Source organism: Sebastes umbrosus, chromosome 6 (genome assembly GCF_015220745.1).
Source record: "Sebastes umbrosus isolate fSebUmb1 chromosome 6, fSebUmb1.pri, whole genome shotgun sequence".
NCBI lineage: Eukaryota > Metazoa > Chordata > Actinopteri > Perciformes > Sebastidae > Sebastes > Sebastes umbrosus.
Window position 1 is genome coordinate 2,522,801 of NC_051274.1, and position 24,700 is coordinate 2,547,500.

Genomic DNA, 24,700 nt, shown 5'->3' on the forward strand with positions numbered 1-24,700 from the left:
CAGTCTGTCACACAGAATTCGTGTCATTTAAAATACAAGCTGCAGTCCTCAGGAAACAGCTGTTAGCACGGTGATGTTATGAGTGAGATGATGCTTTCAGTCTCTCACATTATCTCTTTAGCATTTCAGCATGTTAGCAGCGAGGAATCGGCTGCAAATGATTTACAGCCTTCAGTCAATGTTCACCATGAATGGTTTGAGCATAACTTTGTTGTTGTAATTGAAGTTGGACTGTAGATGAAGGATCATGCTTGCATTATATGGACTTCTTGAAGCAACAACAAAGAACAAGAAGTTGCAAAGAGGTGTTAATTGAGGGTTCACTAAGCCCACATCCCCTTTAGTTAATGTGCTACTCTCTGTTCTCTCTCGGCATATAATGCAGTTTACAAGAGGTAAACAAGAGCAGGATGCTCATTTTGCCAGATGAACAACTGTTGCTGTGGGTAACTAGCTGACTGAGCTAATGTTAGCTCCATGAGTTGGTTGAGAACTGTCTCAAGCTGACTTCTTACAGCTGACTTCTTACAGCTGCAGTAGGCAGTATATATTTTCCATAATAACCTTTCAGCATATTATAATTCAAGTGTTCTGAGAGAAAACTAGACTTCTGCTCCTCCTCATGGCTCTGTTTTCAGGCTTTAGAAAATATAGCCCGTGACGGGAGACTTTGACCAATCACAGGTCATTTCAGAGAGAGAGCATTCCTATTGGCTGTTCATTCAATGGAGGCAGCTGTCAATCACTCATCAACTCTGATCAAACGGTCAAACTAGGCAGCGCTGATCAAATATGAATCAATATTCTGTAACTGTAATGTCTATTTCTCTCCTCAGATGTTCTCAGAAATATCTTGTAGTGCACTGTTTAGCTGTAAAATAAGAAAGTTTGCTCCGGCTTGGTGTTTCTTCAACTGATCTCAACATGGCGGCCGGGTCACAGACTAATGCTTTGAAGGGACTGTTTGTAACTTCTTACACGTATAAATCAATCCGGGTCGGTGTTCCGACTGTTTTTCCTGGCCACAGCGCGCTTGGTGGATCTTGTTGGGTCTCTAAACTATGGTGTACGGTCTAAGACCTGCTCTATATATAAAGCGTTTTGAGATAACTTCTGTTGTGATTGGACGTTATATAAAAATAAATTGAATTGAATTGTTCCATGTGCGCTCGCGTGTGGCTACGCTGTTCAGACTCAGACTCCAACACAAACTACACAGAAGCACCAAAACCACGAAGTTGTATCTAGTGAAGCCCGTCTGTTAAACGGTGTTGGCCGCGGTCGGAGGACGCGGGGGAGACCGTAGCTTTGGTCTCCAGGACTGGAGTCTCTGCTGTACTCTGCTCCTCTGCCTCCCTTGCCTTCACTCACACACCGCGCTCGTTCTCGCGCTTTCGCTCCACTCTAACGTGCATGCGTGCACACTCCACACTGCAGAAGAGTTAGTTTAGCTCTGAGAATATCTAGTGCTTCTGTGTAGTGGACGTTTGTGCAGAAATAACTGCTGCAGCTCCTCCAGACCTACAGAGGTTTCCCGTGTCTTGTGAAGTGACGGGGCTCCGCAGAGAGAAACGTTATCGTCTCCGACCAAAACTCCGGTGTCTCCCCTGTTCCCTCCGACCGCGGTCGGGAGGCTGAGGCAGGAAAAGCCAACACTAGGATCAGCATTGATTCATGGAGAGACCTTCGTCTGGTCAGCTAACATTACTGCCAAGCAGCTGAATTATAGAGTGATATTGTGGTTTTAGCTTTCGTCTGTCGCCTCACTGTTTTGAGCGATGCTCGTTCATGTCTATGTAGAGCGAGCACAAGTGCGAGCAACAGGACGCAGACTTTAGTTGACTTAACGGCCACAGGTGTCGCTGTTAACAAGCCATTCTGATTCTTACAAATAGTCCCTTTAATGTTTCCAGCTGTCTTGTTTTAAAATGACAATCTTGTAAATGAGGTCTTAGATTAATTATTAATGAATATATAATGTACTTTTGGTATTGGCATTGGCATGATATTGTGCTGAAACACCGAGGCTACAGCTGCCATGTCCCAGGCAGAAAGACAGCATCCATGTAGAAGACAGAAATAAAGGAGCAGCATTGTTCTTGTTGCCTACTGCAGAACAGTACATGCTAGATACTCCTGGTAATGCAGAATCAATAGTGCTGAAATTGTTAGCTGATTAATCGATGTCAGTCTGGTTTGTATATTGACTAGGTCAGGGGTCAGCAACCTCTACTATCAAAAGAGCAATTTTAGGCAAAAAAAAAAAAAAAAATGTCTGGAGCAACAAAACATTTGATCATTGTGATGAAGGTAACACAGTTTATAGTTTAAGTATATAGAATATAAGTCTAATGCAGTGAGGGCCAAAGTGCTAATGTACTACGGAGTATTAGGGTCACATTGAGGGAAAAAAAATCTGAGGTTTACAGAATAAAGTCATAACTTTACAAGAAAAAAAGTCGAAACATTACGAGAATAAAGTCAGAATTTAACGAGGAAAAAAGACGTAATATTACCAGAATAAATACATAACTTTACGAGAAAAAAAGTCGTAATATTACAAGAATAAAGTCTCTACCTTACGAAAAAAAAGTCATGATATTACGAGAATAAAGTCAGAACTTAACGAGAAAAAAACTCATAATATTACGAGAATAAAGTCAGAACTTAACGAGAAAAAAACTCATAATATTACGAGAATAAAGTCATAACTTTACAAGAAAAAAGAAAATAACACTTAAAATTACTACTTTATAATATTACGACTTTTTTTCTCATAAACTTATGACTTTATCCTCGTAATATTATGAGTTTATTCTCGACATGTCAGATTTATTTCTTTTCCTCAGTATGGCCCTAATACTCCGTCGTACCGTCGTACCATAGACCTACAACCAATGAAAATGTAAACAAAAAACAGTTATTCATTTCCATTTTTAAAACTCCACAGGGAGCCACTGGAGAGGGGCTAAAGGGTTGCAGACCCCTGGACTAGATGCACATGCACTCAGAGACTTGAGGATGTTGGTGTTGCAGGGGGATGTTTGCACCACTAGGTGGCAGACACAAACAACTGTATCAATTTACAGTAACAGAGGACGCACTGTGGATGGCCAGCATGTTTATTAAAAAAACAAACAGATTTATATAAAAATGAATGATACATGTAGGGGACAAGTGTAGAAAAATGAAAACCAGTGATGTATGCTATAACAGCCTTGTTGCCACTTAATGTGGGAAGCAGAGTGACTCCTGCACTGTTTGATTTGTTATTGCTAGGTAACTGGAAAAACATGGTACCACTTCATTTTCTTTCACCTTCTGCCATAAACTACTTTTCTATCTTCCATTTCCCCGGCCTTCTATTTGGTGCTGGCTTGATGTCAACCTTGTTAAACACAGAGAGCGAAATCAATGGAAGAAATGGAATGGTTTTAGCTGCCGCACTGCTCGTCATCGTACCTGTTGATCCTGTCTCTGATACGTCCTGTGTTATCAAATACATAGACATGCATTATTTTTACGATACTTGTTTAAGTAATCATGCACTTAATGATCCTAATTAATTCCAGCTGTCAGCATTCACACGCATTTTAAGAGGGAAATGCATTTTCTAGTTTCGACTTGCTGTACTATGACTTTTTAATTACTTTTTATTACTTTTTTCAAAACACTATACTTTGACTTTTTTATGACTTTTTCTACATACTATATTGTGACCTTTGTCTCTCTCTCTCTCTCTCTCTCTCTCTCTCTCTCTCTCTCTCTCTCTTTCTCTCCCTCTTTCAAATTCAAATAAGCTTTATTACCATGAATGTTCAGGTTACATTATTGCCAAAGCGGAATACATATATTAATATATTATTGAATAATTACATTTCACAAAAAAATAATCACAAAATAACCACAATCACAATATACCAAATACATTTTAAATATACATTCTTTTACAGATGTAGTTAATCAGAAACATGTTCGGAGCTTGTAGCACCTCTTATTGTATGGCAACAGTCAACATATTTTGCAGCTAATATTGCACATTGATTTTTCTCCCCACATAAGTATGGTATTTTCTGAGGATCGGGGAGATGGATGAACTCAGGATATATGTTATTTATTTTTTCAAAGAAAAGATCTCTCACATCCTTATATTTTTCACAGCACAGTAAGAAGTGAGATTCTGTCTCCACCTCTCTTGTACGACGATGTGAACACAGCTTTATCTGTGTTTAGCAATGCAGTTCATCCGTCTGATATTCTTATAAAGCATTTCTTCTTTCAGTCTGTTCAGGAAAATCACTTCAAATTTAACACTTTTGACAGTAATATGGTTTAGCTTCCAGCTTTTCTAGCAATGTATTTCAGCTCTTAGCTTCTTTTTTTATTTTTATTTAGTGAAGCAAGTATTGTTTGTATTTAAAGAGGAGAAAGAAAAGGGCGAGAAAGAGAGAGAGGGGGTGGAGGGATGAGTATTTTTCGTGGCAGGGGTGGCTTATAATATCTCATGGTCCCACAATATTATGTTATCATATTTTGTCTTTATATATGGGTCTTTATTTGTATTTCTGAGGTGTCTACTGTCGCCCTTTTGCCCATTCTGTACAGCCCCCAGACCCGTCAGGAGAGAGCCTGTTCCCTGTTGGGAGAGGGATTGTTTTTTTCTTTTTCTCCCCTTATCTTTCCCTTCTTCCTTCCCAATTCATTTTTTTTTTTTTTATTTTAATCCGGACGTCAGCCAGGAAATAAGGAAAGGGGAAGGTGGTTGAATGTATTTTTTGCAAGCAATGCTGTATTTATATGTGATTATTATAATAACAATAATAAGTAAAATAAATAAATTATCCAGTAAATAACTAAATAAATCAATTAATTAACCCATTCATCCACCATCTAACCTTCCGATTGATTCATTGTAATAATAGTAATAACAATAATGGTTAACAAAAATATATATATATATATATATATACATATACATACATACATATAGACACACATACATACACACATATACACATAACAATAAGAAGAAGAAGAAGAAAGTTAAAAATCAAAATATAAAAACATATATATATGTTGATAAAGTCTGAAGGTAGTGAAAACATAGTAGTAATAATAGTGGTAAACCAGTAGACAGTATACTAATAAGAATAACCAAAGTAATACTAGAATTAAAGCAACAACCCAAAAATAAATAAATTCTAATAACAATGATAATACTAAAAGAGGTAAATTGTAATATTAATAAAGAACATAATATAATAATAAAGGAAGAGAAGAGAGAAAAAACAACAACAACACAAGTAAGGTTATAATAGTTGAAGAGAGAAAAAAAATGTAGTATGAATAAATAAACAAGTAAAATACATTAATGTTAAAAATAATACCTGAGGGGAATATTGACATAGTAATAATAATAATAGTAGTAACCATAACCATGACAATAACCATGGCAGTAATAGCTGTAATAATAATAATAATAATAATAATAACAATAACAATAATAACAGTAGCAATAGCAGCATCAATAATAATAATATTGATAATACCTATAGTAACATTAGTAGTTGATCAATAAATAAGCCACTTAATTAATTTGTTAATTAGTAAAATAATAATAATGGTAGTCGTAATAATATTGACAAATGGAGAGGAAAGAAAAAAACAAATAAACCAATTAATCAAGTATTGAAACAGCAACCAATTAATCAATTGTAATAATAATAATAATAATATTACCACTATTATTATCATTAGGAGAAAAGTCAAAATAGAATGAGAATAGAAACACATATATGCGTGCTAATATTGTCTGAAGGGAGTGAAAACATAGATAGTGATCTAATATACTAATAAGTTGGACACCCATTATGCAATAATAATTGATTGATAATCCATATGATATAGCCATAATAACAATAGTATAGTATAGCAGCACATGTTATACTAAAACAATAACAATACCAGCAATCATACAAAACAAATTATTAAAAAGAAAAAGATAAATAAATAAATGAATTATAAAAACATACAAAACATACAAAATCCCATTGGTTATGATGGTGGAGACCAGAGCAACGTTTGTGCGAGTTGTGTGGGGAGGCTAAGAGAAGAGAGAGAGGGGGAAAAAAAGAAGAAAAAAAAGGGATGACGCACACATAAAATAGTTAAGAGATAGGGTTTAGGAAAGGAAGGAGGATGTGGTCGATGATGAAAGTGAACAGAGTGTGAATAGATGATGTGTTGAGGGATCAAATGTGAAACAGTTTGGTTCTGAAATGTTGAGTGTATGACATGCATATGACTGCAGCTCTTAGCTTCTTTAGGTGATGCGGTTCAGCTTCCAACTCTGCCAGTTTTACATTTCAACTTCTAGTTTTTTCAGCGGTGCAGTGTAATGCATTTGTGTGTGTTTTTTTTTTTAGGTTTTTTAGCTTTGCAATTAATTTCAGCTGTCAGCATTCACACACATGTTTCAGCAGGACATGCATTTTCTAGTTATTCTTGTTCACCAGCCTTTAAAAATATTAGAGTGCTGTTCATTACAATGCTATTATCAACATCTTCCGTCTGCCCTGCTGAGATCTAAATAAGTAACTTCCACAACATGTTTATCATCGCCATTACTTGACATAATTGAAATAATGCTATATGAATCTGTGTCAGACCAGACATCATGGGGACTACCCGGGTGAAAGAGGTGATAGGTTGGTCATTAATCTATAATTATCATTCATCATTTATGTACCTCTTACTGTGAAGCCTATTATTATGTCTGCCTGGAGCTAAAGTGAGGACATAAAGAGCTGCTTTGGAAACGTTTCCTCTAATTTGCAGTGCATCACATGCCAGCTGAAAGTAAGAGAGAGTACAGTGTTCGTCACCTTACTCTTCAAGTCACGTTGGTTGAACAACGGCCCAGCAGTTTCTGCGGGGGTGTTTCTTTTTCACTTGTTGCTCTGTGCTGTCACTGTCACCTAACCATATTTGCTCAGCAGTCTAAATGGCAGAGGGAAAATTAATTCTACCGAGCGGATGTTATATTGCAAATCTATGGCGTAGCAACGGGTGTGCCAGGGTGTGCCTGTGCCACCCAAAGAGGCAGCTGGCAGACCCAAAAATCAGATGCAGAATTAATTTTTCGTTAGCCTTACTATAACAAGTTACTATTACTAAAGAAAACAACACGCCACTATCCATCTGCAGCCATTGTGTGTAAAAAAAAAAGGCTCTCATCAGGGCGGAATTTTAATGTGAAAGACAGGAGGACACAGTTATTAGTACGGGCACAAATCCTCAAAAGAGCTTCAGTTTTTCAGATATACCACTACCCGAGGCATAGAACAAAACACGGCCATGTTTTTTCATAATTTTGATGATAATTGTCTATCAAAAATGTTTTATACAGCAAAATACAGCAAAACGTGATGAACATGATCATTATATTTATTTATATTTATTTACAGGCAAAAAAGTGCAGAATTTTGGATTTTGTTCAAATTTGGTGATATCTGCCTACACCTCTAAGCAATATCAAAATATGTATAGTATTTATCATAAAACTAGAGCCTAAAAGCTTTTAAATACAAAGTTGTAATAGGCGGAAATTTCACACAGACACCTTTTTTAAAAGAAAGTGACTTATACTAAGATAAGATAAGATAAGATATACTTTAATTGTCCCCGTGGGAAATTTTTCCTGGACTCCGTCCAACTGCAGTTACAAACACTAAATTAAAACAGCATCAACAACAATAATAAACAATTCCACATCAGACAGGGAAACAGTTTCACAGAAAGAGATGTTTCAACACATACACAGTCTATGTACATAATGGCACATACTATCACACACACTATCACACACACCATAGCAGGTATTGCACCGGTAGTGCACTGCACAGTCTACTGTGTTGCCCATATTGCACAGACAATAGTCTGAATGTAATATCCAATATAGATATAGCTATAGATAGACCATAGATATAGTATGGTGGTATGTTGGCACAGTTCAGACCATCACACTGATTAAGACACTTTGTAAAGGTGCTGCAGTAAAGCAAGATGGGTGAAATGCACGTTTTCATGTTAATATGTAACAAAGTATGTACAAATAAACAGGTTTTTTTAATCACATTTTACTTCTGGAGATATGTGAAAAATACAATTTATCTCCATTAAACCCTATGGAGCTCAATATTTCAAAATGCCTCAATGCTTTTTTCTTTTTTTTTTGACATTTCTGAATTTATTTTTTGAATTTTCATCACAAACAGACAAAAAAAACAACAACAAAAAAGTAACATCTACAGACAGACTCACAAACATACCAACCCCACATACAGAATAATAATAAAATAAATAAATAGAATTAAGTAATACTAATAAAATAAATAAAATAAAAAAAAGACAACCACCACAGGATAGCCAGACTAGACAGACAAAGACAGACAAAATGCCTCAATGCTGAAACTTGACACTCCGAGCTCCACTCGAATATATACTGTTACCACTTTTAAAGATTTTACACAGATATTTGAAATTCTTCTTCATTTTGAACTCATTCTCATTTCCATATACTCATTCTCTGTCATTTACATTCTGTAAGATAAGAAGTATAAGAAACAGATAAATATAAACAAGATACAAACATGGCTGTTGCCGTACTAGATTAGCTACAAAGCTTCTGAAAGGGACATGATCGCAGTCATGTTCCTCCTATCGCCCAGCGACGGTCTTAAAATAGTCATCTGAGTACTTTGATGTCACGTACGAGCTCAGTGGGTTTTACAGCAGTCTACCTGTGGGTACATGTGGACATAGTGGTAGTACTTGACTGAACCTACAGAAACAGAGACAACTTCAATATTCTACATAAAGTCTTTGAAGCACTTTTTAAACAGAAATAAAGAGAAGAACTAATGAAAGGAAACGACTCACTGCAGCACTCAAAGTAGTGAAAACAGTCACGAAGTCGAAGTGTGTACTGAACCTAAAACCTGTAACGGTCTTTAGGTTTTTCTTGTTTTTGGTCAGAACTCGTTGTTTGACAGGTTGTGGAAGGCTGTTTAAACTATAACAATTCATCACAGCCTATGAACTCATATACTGTCTTTTATATGCCAAATCTAAATTTGGCATATAAAATAAAACATAAGACATATGAAACAGGTGTTATGATTTAAATAGGGTGCAGATTTTTGGTTAGTTTTGGTTGTTTTTGTTTAATGGGAGTATGAGTGTCATATATTCATGTGTGAATGACTGTGACCAGAGGCATGTGCAGCTCCGTCCGAGGAGGAGGAGGAGAGAGAGATACTGTATATAGATAAATAAATAAATAAATTAATTAATGATTGAATGAATATATGAATAAATGTAATTATGTTGATAAGTAAGTTTAATAAAATATTGTTATTAATAACTCAATTAATATGAACCTTTAGGAGGGAGCTGGTCCACTGCGGGTTATCCCTTCTCATCCCCAGACCCTCTGGGAGGGAGCCAGTCTATCATGATGGAGTTTATTATGCCGTTATTTATTTTATTATTTTCTTTCTAGTTTTTCTGTTGTTTTAGGGGATCCTGTCCTCCCAGATGTCAACCTGAACAGTCAGACATTTTTTTTTTTCGAGAATAAAGTCATAATATTAGTTTACCAGAAAAAAGTCGTAATGTTATGAGAATAAAGTCATAATATTATAAAGTAGTAATTTTACGTGTTATTTTCTTTTTTCTCGTAAAGTTATGACTTTATTCTCGTATTACAACTTTTTTTTCTTGTAAAGTTGTGACTTTATTCTCGGAATGTTACGACTTTTTGTCTCGTAAAGTTATCACTTTATTTTTGTAATATTACGACTTTTTTTCTCGTTAACTTATGACTTTATTCTCATAATATTACGACTTTTTTTTCTCGTTAAGTTACATTTCGTAGTAGTACATTTGCACTTTGGCCCTCACTGCATTAGACTTATATACTATATACTTAGACTATAAACTGTGTTACCGTCATCACAATGCTCAAATGTTTTGTGGCTCCAGACAGATTTTTTTTTTTGTCTAAAATGGCTCTTTTGATAGTAAAGGTTACTGACCCCTGGCCTACATGCTAATGTTAGAGTTAGCTCAGTGAATGATAAAAAAGGAAGGAAGAGTACAAAACAGCTATCTTCCATCTCTGGGCGTGGACCGGTGCATCAACCCGGTCTCACTCCCAACTCATCAAATATCGCTGATTGGACAGCGCTCCTCGGAGACCGCTGCACGGAGGCGCCCGTTAGCAAGAGTTTGTAATGAAACGGGCTTTCAACTAACTCCAATATAAACTCACCCGCGGCGTTACTTGACGTTGGAGCAGTGACGTAGTGTTAATAGCGTGATAGAAACACAGGACTTTCAACCAGCAGACCGCTGTTCATGTCCAGTGTGACGCTAAAAGTAACTTATTTTGTCACATGAGTCGTCGGTATCGTCAGTCCTGTGAGTCACGTGAGTCGCTAGCCAGTGAAGTTAACATCAACCACGAGCGTTTCCTAACCCTACCTAAGTGGTTGCGTTGCCTAAACCTAACTTCCTGTGAAAATTGAAGTTTAATTTGAAAAGACACTATGCATGTAACGAGTGTATTTTCACACGCCATCCCCGGTCCGTCCAACAGTAACCCTAGACGGGTACCCCGTGTGTCGGCCTCTGATGCCGAGAGGTGCTGACCAGGCGGCGCTATTTTACGAGTTAGGAGTGAGGATGTGTTGGTGCCATAGAAGGCAAGGCAGCTTTATTATAGCACATTTCAGCAACAGGGAGATTCAAAGGGCTTTACACAAACATTCAAGAACATTGCAACAACGTGCAAAAGAACATTGAAGGTCCCATATCGTGCTCATTTTCAGGTTCATATTTGTATTTTGTAAAAATACTTCATTTTCCTCGTACTGTCTGCCTGAATATACCTGTATTCACCCTCTGTCTGAAACACTCTGAAAGACATGAAAATCTCACTTTTTACAATATGAGACCTTTAATACATAAGCTTTGATTTAAAAGAACTAAGAGTTGGAGCGGTCCTGCAGGTTTCTGGGAGCTTGTTCCAGAAATTTGGTGCATATAGAAAAACTGAACGCTGCTTTTGCATGTTTAGTTGTGACTCTGGGGGACACTAAGCAGACCTGATCAGATGACCTGAGAGGTCTGGATGGTTCATAACATAGCAGAAGATCAGACATGTATTTTGGCCCTAAACCATTTAGTGCTTTGTAAACCAGCAGCAGTAGTTTGAAATCAATTCTCTGAGAGACAGGGAGCCAGTGTAGAGACCTCAGAACTGGACTGGTATGATCCATAGTCTTGGTCTTAGTGAGGACTCTAACAGCAGCGTTCTGAATCAGCTGCAGCTGTCTGATCCATTCTTCAGGAAGACCAGTAAAGACGCCATTACAGTAGTCAAGTCTAGTGGAGCGGATAGTGGAAAAATCATCATCATGCCAAATTTGGTGCTTGTATCACTATTTGCATGATTTGATTGAAAAATGGATGTTATCCGCTCCACTAAAAAAGCTGAAGATAAATGCATGCACTAGTTTTTCCTTCAGTCCTTTAATTCTTGCTATATTCTTCAGGTGATAGTAGCTGTCTTTGTAACTGTCTTAATATGGCTGTTAAAACTCAGGTCAGAGTGACTACACCAAGAAGAGCAATATATAGATATATAGATCTTATGATATACACACACACGTACATACACACGTACATACACACCCACTTGTTTGATAAGGCACTTCCTATAAAGATCCTGTATAGATAATGCATACCGGTACTCTTCTCTTGCAGCAGACAGTGGGGGGGGGGGGGGGGGGGGGGGGTTTGGGGGGGAATCTAAAACACTAAAAACTGAAGAATGTAGTTTGTGGTCCTACTAATAAAATACATACTTTAATTACTTTAATTGCAGCAATTCATCTGCACAAATTCAAAAGTATATATATATTCTTTTACAACAAAATACGGAAAAAATTATAAATTACAAAAATAAATGATGATTAAATTAAATTAAAAGAACCTCGGCACCTTTTATTACCAGTAATAATTGTATATAGTAATTTGTCTTACAGCTGTTATTTTCAATAACGTCACTGGCCTGACAAGTTATTGCAGTTTTGTGTAAGAGACTTTCACTGAACAGCTTCAGTGGTGAGAGGCTGTTAAACCTGCTTCACTGTGCCATCACACCATTAGTGTTGTTTCAGTGGACAGTTTTACGTCCCATTAATCCTCCAGAGGATATCCAAACCTAATACTGTTTTCCTTCTCTATTCACACTCTATTTAAACATTAATTCACACCGGCACCCTTTAGCACTGGTAGACGCACCGAGCGTTCCATTAACTACCATGTAAACCAATCCATAGCAACAGTAAACACAGAGGGAAAGTGCGCCGGGAGTTTGGAAAAGACACACCGGTTGGACGAGAGGGGTCCAACAAACACAGGGCCGCTGTTTGTGTCCTGTATGTTAAGTTTCACATTACAATCAGCTGATCGTTTGTGTCATTCAGCCACATTTTCACTGTACAAACAGTTTTAATGCTATGTATAACAGACCATTGCTATGTATAACAGATTGTTGCTATGTACGATATGAATTGTCGAGACAAAAAAGTGAATGGTGATATCAGGGCATAATAGGTACTACGTACATACGGGCTCCGGGTCTGAAGCTGCAGCCTCTTCCTGCTGCTGTGCAAGGCCTCTGGAAGGACGCTGAGTACGCCTCATATCTTCAGGGTACAACACATGCTAAAATCTGGTCTGCCCTCGCCGAAATTGAACCAATCGCAACATGATCGCAACGCACGGCCGCAGCTTCAGTTACGCTGCGCATGTGTCATACCCCGAGAGCAATGTCCGCCTGTGACCCAGCCTCCTTTCATACGCCCACACACACACACAGGGCAGTCAGTGAACAGCTGATCAGAGAGGCCGCAGTGGAGACGAGCTGAAAACTATGCCCGTTGCTGTAAGTGCAATAAAACTTTGCAAGTGTAAAGCCAAGATATTACATTATTATTATATTAGTATTATTATACGTTATTACACCTGTTCAACAAGCATAAACACGATGAAGCGGTTAAACATGAAGGAAAGCGACGTTTCAATCTGCTCTGTCTGCTGTCTCTCATCCACCGCTGCTGTTTACACAAGCAGAGCACGTTAGCTCGGCGGCTAACAGCTAACTGTTAACACGTGGAAGTTATTTAGTGGAGTTGTGACTGAAACTAAAGCTGGCAGTAGGCTGTGTAGTCTCACTGTTTAGGTTAGTTTGTCATGTATCTGACTGGTAAACTGATCAGCTGGCTGAGACAAAGCCCCCCCCCCACCAGCCCTAACATTACCTGCAGCAGTGAGTGACATCAGCAGAGGACAGATGGAGGACAGAGGACAGGACAGGACTGATACCAGAACAAATGGAACTATAGGGCAAACAACAGCATTGCTTTGTATTTAATGTCTTTTGAATAAAAGGCCATTTTTTCAGTCATATATTTTCATCATTCAAGTTTTGTTAAAATTTTTGTTATAATATCGTATCGAGATCGTGAACCCAATATCATGTATCGTATCGTGAGCTGAGTGAATCGTCACACCCCTAGTTGCTATGTATAACAGACCGTTGCTATGTATAGCAGACTGTTGCTATGTATAGCAGACTGTTGCTATGTATAACAGACTGTTGCTATGTATAACAGACCGTTGCTATGTATAGCAGACCGTTGCTATGTATAACAGACTGTTGCTATGTATAACAGACCGTTGCTATGTATAGCAGACTGTTGCTATGTATAACAGACCGTTGCTAGGTATAGCAGACCGTTGCTATGTAAAGCAGACCGTTGCTATGTATAACAGACCATTGCTATGTATAGAAGACCGTCGCTATGTATAACAGACTGTTGCTATGTATAACAGACCGTTGCTATGTATAGAAGACCGTTGCTATGTATAGTAGGCCCCTGCTATGTATAACAGACCATTGCTATGTATAGCAGACCGTTGCTATGTATAACAGACCGTTGCTAGGTATTGCAGACCATTGCTATGTATAGCAGACCGTTGCTATGTATAACAGACCATTGCTATGTATAACAGACCATTGCTATGTATAGCAGACCGTTGCTATGTATAACAGACCGTTGCTATGTATAACAGACCATTGCTATGTATAGCAGACCGTTGCTATGTATAACAGACCGTTGCTATGTATAACAGACTGTTGCTATGTATAGAAGACCGTTGCTGTGGGCGCAGCTTTGATGTTGGACTCTGGCGGACCATTTTTGTGTCAAAATATTGATTTCTTGTGTAAGTAACTGTGTAATAAGCGAGATAATGTTCAGCTAGCGGGTCATTGTTGTGAAAGAATCCCTGACAGGGCGATGAGAGACATGATGAGAGTGCAGCATCGCCCTGTCGGTGTTTCTTTCACAACAATGACCCGAAAGCTGTACATTATCCCTTACATATCTTTATATAGACAATGGTTGATGATGATATATTAATGCTGATATCATAGACTCAGGTAGACATTACCCCTCTATATCTTTATATAAACAATAGTTGATGGTATATTAATGCTGATATCATAGACTCAGGTAGACATTACTCCTCTATATCTTTATATAAACAATAGTTGATGGTATATTAATGCTGATATCATAGACTCAAGTAGACATTACTCCTCTATATCTTTATATAGACAATAGTTGATGATGATACATTAATGCTGTGATATATCTTGTATATATATATATATATATACACATATATATATGTGTATATATATATATATTGTATTGGCAGGGAATCCAATCTGTCACTAACTACAGGAGAAGCACGACGAGGACAGAAGCTCGGAACACCACCCTTCCAGACAACCTCAACAGCTTCTACGCTAGATTTGACAGACTGTATGCAGACTCGTCCCCACCTCGGATGAGGCCGAGGATGGTTGGGTCAGACACCCCCTCAAAAGCCCCCCATAACCCTGATGAGACTGCATTACAGGTGATACACACACAGGTTCTGAGGGTTCTGAAGCAGGTGAATCCACGCAAGGCAGCTGGACCTGATGGAGTGTCACCGAGAGTCTTGAGGGCCTCTGCTGAACAGTTGGCAGGGGTGTACACAGACATCTTCAACACCTCTCTCACACAGGAAACAGTCCCTAGGTGTTCCTCAGTGGCCATGAAGTGCATACTTTTCTTGGATTACAGCTCCGCCTTTAATACAATCCGGCAAATGAAGCTGACTGTGAAGTTAGCTAACCTCGGGGTCCCAACAGCCACCTGCAACTGTATTTTGGACTTTCTGATTGACAGACCACAGGTGGTGAGGATGGGAGATAAGATCTCTGCTGAGGTCACAGTCAGCACGGGAACCCGTCAGGGCTGCTGCCTCAGCCCAAAACTGTTTGCACTATACACCCATGACAATGTTTCCACTGAGAAGAACAACATCATTATTAAGTATGCAGATGACACAACCATCCTCGGCCTCATCCGAGGTGGGGACGAGTCTGCATACAGGGAACAGGTCAAAAAAATCATCAGCTATGGAGAGGACAACGACCTTGTTCTCAACATAGAACAAACAAAAGAACTCATCGTGGACTTCAGGAGGAGAGCCCCCCATCTGCAGCCTCTCATCATCCAGGACACAGAGGTGGAGCGGGCTGACAGTTTGAAGTTCCTTGGCCTTCACCTGACTGACAACCTGAGCTGGGCCAAAAACACTACTGAAACAGTGAAGAAAGCTCAGCGGCGGCTGCACTTCATTAGGCTGCTGAAGAAGGCTGGACTCAGATGTCAGCCCCTCATCCTGGCCTACCGAGGACTGGTGGAAAGCATCCTCACCAGCGGCATCACGGTGTGGTTTGGGAATGCTACCCAGGCTGAGAGGAAATCGCTGCAGCGAGTCATAAAAACTGGAGAAAGAATCATTGGCTCTATCCTCCCCTCCATGGACACGATATACACCCAGCGCTGCAGGAGGAGGGCACAGAGCATCCTGAGGGACAGACACCACCCAGCTCACTCTCTGTTCAGGTGGAGGGAATCAGGACACAGCCTGAGGCACCACAGGCCAGAGAGCATCTCCACTCTCAGAGCACGCTTTCACAACAGCTTCTTCCCAGCTACAATAAGACTGGTGGCAAAGGACGTTAAAGAGGGACACAAATACCCCACACCTCACCTCACCTCCATACCATTACTGACACACAGTACACCTGAACTGAATGGACTGTAATGCTGTGCAACATGCTGCCTTCCACTGTGTAATTGTCTGAAATATATTAATTATTTCTTTTTTTAAATATTTTTGAGAGTTAGAAGTTCTTTTAACATGAACATGGAGCATATATACTGTATATTTGTATTCTGAGGTATCGTTCCTATGCAGAGGGTAGTTTAGTTTAGTTTATTTATTGACTACACTGAGGGCGTTTTATATTTTAATTATTTATTTATTGTGTTGAGTTGAATTTGCTACTTATTTTGTACTGTAATTACCTTGTGCCTGTTCTACCTTTTTTACTTTCTTAAATTTGACTCGGTGTAGACTGCTCAGTATTCCAATGTACTAGGTGCAAATGGCAAATAAAACTCTTGAATCTTGAATCTTGAATCTTGAATCTTGAATAGAGAACTTTTAACATGACTGCAGTAATGACCACTTACGTCATTTCTGTTTATTATCCAGCAGCCAAATCATGCTGAAAACAGACATTTAATTAGTTTTTTTGAGGAGGTAAATGAACATCCGTCTCTTGTTTTAACTTTAATAAATAGAATACATGAAAGCCCCAGTCTATATGTACACAGCTATTTTTTACTTCAAATGAGCTCTAATAAAAACACAGTTAGCAGTCGATACTTTCATGTTTCCTGAGAATACATCTGATGCAGAAGCAAGTGTGATATTACTATTTCCTGCCAAGATGGAAGATTCAGTTTCAAAAACACAACCGTGAGGTTTTGTGGCTTTATTTCTGCTAAGCTAGCCCCGCTCACAGGCTAGTGGTTGAGTCAGTTACACTCAATCTCTGATCGCCTCACTGATAAATGTTCAAAACGCCTCTGCATGAGTCATACGCATCACATTGAGATCACACATTCAGAATGTTCTGCCGTAATATTCACCTGTTTTCATATCTATTAAAATAACTATTCTTTTTTGGGATATTTAAACAAGACAGCATCTAATCTCAAAACCATTTTGTTTACTAGTGAATAAAAAGACATTTTTACATTTGGGATGTGTCTAATCATTGAACCTGTGTGGACCTGATATGAAAAAGGGGCACAACTGCAATGCACCTACATCACAGAATATAGAAACACATTAATACATTTTCAATGTATAATGCATACAGTTTATTTTCCATACCATACATACAGTATAGTACATAACTTTTCCATACCATGCATACATAGCGTGATTGACAGTATATGCATGATACTTCTGCTAACTCTGAGCTGAAGTGTTCATCTTTACCTTGATTTTGTGCTTTGAGTCTGTTAAAATAAATGAAAATAAAAGATGAAAACTTGCACAGCCACAAAATAATCATTCACTGACAACAGCAATTACATCAATAAGCATAAAGGCTATAAGGTGGAACCGTTGCTTATTACACCTACAAAAGTAACTAAATAAAAAAAACAAGCAGCAAACAGTCAATATAATAAATACAAGCATTTGTGTAATATCAATATTGAATATCAACAGATTACTTAAACAAACAAAAACACTTTCATAGTTTTATTAAAAAAATGTTTTACATTCTTTTAAATATAAAATATATAATAAATTAAAACAGGGTTCTACTTGTTGACAAATACATGAATAAACACTTACATTACGGTGTGTAAACCATTTGGTAAATATTTATGTTCTACTTATATATATATATGCTAAATACAGGATATGAAGTAAAGCGTAAATACTTTTTACTCCACTACATTAATTTGACAGTTACATAAAAAATTTAGATTTTTTTCTATTGTATTATTATTATTATTATTATTATTATTATTATTATTATTATTATTATTATTATTATTATTGCCATGTTTCCAGTAATTATTATTATTATTATTGCCATGTTTCTAGTCATTATTATTATTATTATTATTATTTTGTGTAAATATTTGTGTTTGTTGGTTCATTGTTATTATTTATGTCATTTATTTTCTTCTTCTATATTTTTGTGCATATACACATACATTCATACGCACCCATCACACAAACCTTTTTCCACTTGTCATCACACTATTCGTTTGTCAACTTCCACCTTCAAACATTACTTCCTTCTCTAACTACACTAATCTCTCTGACTCTAATACAATGTATAATAATAATAATAATAATAAGACTTATTATTATTATTATTATTATTATTATTATTATTATTATTATTGTTTGTGTATTATTTATTTATTTATTTGTACCTAGTTTTTTTTATTTTGTTTTTTTTCTTATTTTGTATTGGGGAGCTTTGTTGGACCAGACTGTTCAGGATGACATCTGGGAGGACAGGGTCTCCTAAAACAACAGAAAAACTAGAAAGAAAATAAGAAAATAAATAATAAACTCACTCATGATGTACCGGCTCCCTCCTAAAGGTTCATATTAATTGAGTTATTAATAACAATAAGTAATTAAACTTACTTATCAACATAATTACATTTATTAATATATTCATTTATTCATTCAATCATTTATTTATTTATTTATCTATTTATCTATTTATTTATTTATCTATTTATCTCTCTCTCTCTCTCTCTCTCTCTCTCTTTCTCCTCCTCCTCGGACGGAGCTGCACATGCCTCTGGTCACAGTTATTCACATATGAATATCTGACACTCATACTCCCATTAACAAAAACAATCAAAACTAACCAAAAATCTGCACCCTATTTAAAATCACAACACCTACAACCAAATTGTACATTTTTAAGTCCCCAGATGCAACTGCAGAACCCTGGGGTGCTTTTTTACCTAGCCAAAAACATTACGGTCTCCTTCATCATTTCAGTTTAAAATCCTGAGTCAAGCGCCAAAAATAACTGAAGCCATGCCAATGAGTTGGTCATCGAGGCTCTGCACCTGAGTGTGTATGAGAAATGTGTGGTGTGTGGTTGTTTTGCACAGAGCTGAAGTTGTTGGGCGTAAACAAATAAACATATGTCTTATGTTTTATTTTATAGTCAAATTTAGATTTGACATATAAGAAGACAGTATATGAATTCATAGGCTATATGATGAATTGTTTTAGTTTAAACTACCAAATGTAGTAAACGCAGGGCTCATTTTCTTGCTTTGGGTAGTTTTACACTTTAACTTGCTGATAATACTTGTTATGTTAGCGGGGTATGTTAACTTTTTCAACACAGGGCTTTCACAGTGAAGTACTTTTAGGATCTCAATACATCATTGCTGAGAAACAGCAGCTGAAAATAAAGATTTAAGAAAAAGGCAAAGACACAGTGTTTTACCGTTGCCCTTTAACAGCTAACGAAAGAGCACTTCAGAGCAGTATTATCTAACCTAATGTGTGTTTCGCAAGTATGGTTCATTTCTTACTTATTGGTGTGTTAAAGCTCTGGAAAGTCTGAAGCCACAAAGCCACAGCCCTGTGCAGCTATATTATATATATTTTTCCGTTTGCACCTGTAACCACATTACACATCCAGTAAGAATACTACAAGGTCAAAATACTCCATTTAATAAAAGTCTTGCATTCAAAATATATTTAAGTAAAAGTACAGATCAGCAAAATGTACATAAAGTATCAAAAGTGAAATGAGAGATTATGCAGAAAATGTCCCCTGGGACTGAAATAATGTTTGATATGACATAATGAGATGAGATATTTGTAACTATTTAATATACAGTTGGATAGTTCAATCAGTGGTTCCCAACATGGCAGACGGGCCCTCTACAAAGAGAATTCTGATAACTCTGAGAAGGATAAAGAAGAATTATGTTATGTGTTTTTGGTATTTTGACCTGTGTTTTCTTCTTTCTCTGTTGTGTTTTTTTTAATATATATATGTATGTTTGTTAAAATCGTTCAAAATACAATAAAAAAAGGAGTTAAAATGATGTCTGTCTATACTGTATATTTATACGAGTGAACTAATGCTGTATGTAATGTAATGTGGCCCTGCTCGGCTCCTGAGGTCCTCTGAACAAGGCCTGCCAGTTGTACCTGGGTCTAGACTGGGACCGGCAGGGGACTGTGTGCTAGCTGTCCTGGGTCTAGACTGGGACCGGCAGGGGACTGTGTGCTAGCTGTCCTGGGTCTAGACTGGGACCAGCAGGGGACTGTGTGCTAGCTGTCCCGGGTCTAGACTGGGACCAGCAGAATATTATTATACTATATATACTCTATACTTTTTATTGTATTATACTCATAACCTTTTATTCTTCTGTAAAGCACTTTGGAACCATGGTTTTGAAAGTTGCTATATAAATAAAATTGGATTTACTAACATATGCTGCGCAGTATCCTTCAATAAACCCATTTTCTACAAAGTGTCCAGGTTGAATGAATATAACATCTGAGTAATTAATATACATTTATTTTCTTTGTGATTCTTCCTCAAGTAATGTCAAAGTAAATGAAATGACCCATTTAATGCAAAGAATCAAACTAGTGTTGATCTCTCTGCTGAGGAAGCCAGACACCATCTGAGCTGTTTATAGTTTCAAGATGCTTTTTGATAACAGGTAGCAGGAGGTTGGTAGTTTATCTTTCTTTTTTTTCTCAGTAAAATAATGATTTGTTTCCTGGAATATTAATAGCTTGACATTTCTCTGATGTAAGTTGACATTTGTCTCTGCCGAGTGTGTTGCTTCTTAAAGCAAAGTCTTTGTAGCCTACTGAAGAACTTATTCCCAGATGTCAGAGTTTCATACTTAAAATAATTTTACTTTATTAAAGACAGAAAAGTTATCATATATTACTGCCGTCGATTAGACAACTATACAATATGTTGTCTGCTGTGTGTAATGACGGCGACTGAGATCTCAATCCAAATGAAACAAATATCATTCAATTTTTAATTCATTTCTCAGTTATGGTATATTGTATTTTTTTTTGCTTTTTTGTTTTAGGATATTGTACAAGAGTTTGGGGACTTACACAATGTAATCGTTGTATAAATAAAACTGATCCCAAAAGGATATTTTTTAATTTTAGATTTTTTTGTTTTAAAGCAACTATTGACATTTATTAACTATTATTATTAATAATGAATTTAGTTTACCCAGTCATTAGAGAAATAACATCCATCTGTGTTGCCATGAAATACTTGTGATCTTATTGATGACAAAAAAGACATTTTAATCAGATGCAACTTTAAAGAACCGGAATAAATTTAAGACATCAGGTTTCGTGCTTTGCATCATTCTCCAGGTGCCGTATGCATGACGGCAAAAAGGATTTCATTTATTTAATGTTTGTTTAATGGCTGTTTCCATATATGTATATATGGAAACAGACATAAATAAACATTAAATAATATAAATTATATACATAATATATAATAAACATTAAATATATACTGTATAATGTATAATATACATTAAATATATATATACAGTATATATATACAGTATATATATATATATATATATATATATATGGAAACAGCCATTAAATAAACATTAAATAAATTAAATCCTTTTTGCCTTCATACATACGGCACCTGGAGACTGATGCAAAGCATGAAACCTGATGTCTTAAATTTATTTATTATTTGATTTACTTATTTCAATTTATATATATACATTTGAGGACGTGGAGTAGAAAAAAATAATGCAAAACATAATTGTATTTATATATATATATATATATATTTATCACATATAAAAAAGTGATTAATTTTTGTGTCATTGTTAGACAATATTGGTGAGTCTAACTGTGACCATGCCCCACATGCATGTAGTGTAACAGCTCATCTCCATCCTTGGTGGGCTGCACATCCATGGCAATATAAAGCTGAGCCCATCACTGGTCTGCCTCACTCTCTAGTCATGAGCTGTGGTGACAATGTGGTCCCTCCTTCTCCTCCTCTACACAGCTTTCACTGAGCCGCTGATCACACAAGGCAAGTTACAACTATTCTCTTCAGATTTTTTTTAATCAAGCTTTAAAAGTGTAAGAGCCACAATCGGACAAAGTTTTTCTTCTGTTTTTGTCAGCATCAGTTTAGATGAACTATTCTGCTAAGTTTGCTGCATTCTGTGTCATGTTAGAAACTGATTAATAGAACAAAATAATGGATTGGTAATTTCTTTTGGTATTTCTTGATGTGTAGAAAGAAATCCCAGGATAGGCAGTTACCTATTTAATCATTGAAACGTGTATGAAAATTGCCAAAAGTCATTCCACACGTCTTATGTCCGATCAATGAATTAATAGCATGTAAAAGTGTTGAGGTCAGACCTTCATATAGAAGTTACAGCAGGACACTCCTGGCTCAAATTGTCATTCATTTATAAATTAGCGTTAGCATGCCTGAGAAATCATAACGTCAATAAAGATCACTCTGATTCTGATTTGGGTGAAATTTGAATAAATTCTAAATTGATCTTAATTAGTTTTGGATTAAATCATTTACAAAAGATTGCAATGAAAGATTATTCTCATATAATTTATGATCTCATTCCAGTGTGCTTTGCACAAGGTCTATTATTCGACGCGTTTACTTTTAATATTCTTCTTCCGCCTAAACCTTTGCCGCACTACTCTTCCCGCAGCGTTGCCAACACCTGTACAAAAAATACATCAAAACGTGCGGAATGATCGTGTGCTATGACTTTTCTAAGAGATTCGGGCAGCGGTCTCTGAAAAAATTATGCGAAAGCGTGATTTCTTTCTCCATAGGAATGATTGGAAAATCAACGTGAAGAGAGCTCAAAAACACTCCTCTTTGGGGCCATACAAGGTCGCCATACTTTAACGTAGAAACATGATTAAAAGTTTAAACGGGTCATGAGATTGGGACTTTATTGGGCCAAATGGGTATTTTGATAGCTTGCACGGTTTTCACGAAATCGCAGTTTACGTTTTATGAAATTTTCAGCCGGTTTCAGATTTTATAATGGGTGTGTATTGCGTGGATCGTTAAGGGCTAGAGTGCGTGACATCACACCTAGAGTGCAGGAAAGCTTTAAAACCTTTTAAAAATTTTCCAAACAAATTGCTCCCTAAGCCACAATTTTCCCTCTTTATAGATAATTTTTTCATCAAATTGTAGGAAATTTGGTGCTGGTTGCAGTCATGTTGCTATGGAATCAGTCGGACTTACACATTTGGCGATAAATGCCTGGAAGTGACAGCAGCTCCAGGCTACCTTCCCATAGGGGCTCATGTTAAATTTCAAAAACATTTTTGGATCAGAGCAAATGTTACTAATTTTGGAAACTGCTGCTGAGGTCACAGTTTTGACACTACACACACAAATTTCGCACTGTTCATCAGAGTCCTTACTCGTCTCATAAAAAATGTAAGCGATAGGAGTCACGTTTTTGTCTGAGAAGCACTTTTATTGCACATATGTCTATGGTTAACTCCTATTATAAGCTGTCTGACTGAGGACACTTAGCAGTGTGTGTGTGGCCTATATATCTCAAACACAAAGGCCTATTATGAATAAATAAAATCAACCGGGATTTGGACAATTACTATTAATTATGAACGTACAAAAATACAATTAATATGCTCTCCTTAAACCTACCAGACTCTATGGAAGTCTGACTCTGCCCCCCAGCGTCCCGGCACCAGCACCAGGCACACTGGTTAAAATTTCTTGCGAAATTTTCTAGTTTAATTTAGTATCATTACTAAAACACATTTTCAATTACCAATCAAAGTTCTTAAGAGGCAACACAATTACTTCAAGAAAATAGCAATAGATAAATAATAATAGTACATTTAAATATTCCTCTATTCAGCCAGATACAGAATTACAGGCGTCCATCTCCACACAAAAATATCCTTTTTCATTTGCAGTTGTGCTGTCATGTCTTCCATTATGTTCACCTGTCTCAGTCTCTTAGTGCTTGTTCCACTGTTATTATTACTGCCCCTGGTATTATTAACAATAATACACTGAAGATATATAAATGATTACCGTCGTTTGGGAGGATTTTACTGTTTGTTTTTCAGAAACTAATAAATGCCTGTTTTATGTATTTGGTGTAGTCGTGAAGGCCCACAGCGTCAGACTGCCATAGAGAAGACCTCCATTCTTCTCAGATATTTTAATAGAACTTTCATAATTAGCTGTAGCGTACAGTTGATTTTTAATTAAAGGGACTATTTGTAACTTTGTACGCGCATAAATGTAGCGGGTCGGCACACATGCGCGCTCGCATATGCGCGTTCGCGTGTAGCCGCTGTACCCTTCTCCTCTGCCTGCTCGCCTTCACTCAGACAGCTCAGCTCGCTCTACCTCTAGACGTGAACGCGCGCGCACTCCACACTGCAGAAGAGTTAGTTTAGCTCTGAGAATATATATAATATATATATAATTTACGTTGTCTTCTCGTTACCGACCGGGTGCCGGTGTCTCCTCTGCTCTCTCCGGCTGCGGGCGGAGAGAGCAGGGAGACACACTGGAGAGCCCCGCTGC

General features: G+C 37.1%; 1 protein-coding gene across 1 annotated transcript in view; it reads left to right on the forward strand.

Moving 5' to 3' along the window:
• Positions 1-22,101: 22,101 nt before the first annotated feature.
• The window catches only part of LOC119490516 (scavenger receptor cysteine-rich type 1 protein M130), a 21,704-nt gene continuing 19,105 nt past the window's right edge, over positions 22,102-24,700 (forward strand). The window contains exon 1 of the mRNA XM_037773964.1: positions 22,102-22,171. Within this exon, the coding sequence (XP_037629892.1) occupies positions 22,114-22,171 (58 nt within the window). The 5' untranslated portion in view covers positions 22,102-22,113. The remainder of the gene's footprint in view (positions 22,172-24,700) is intronic.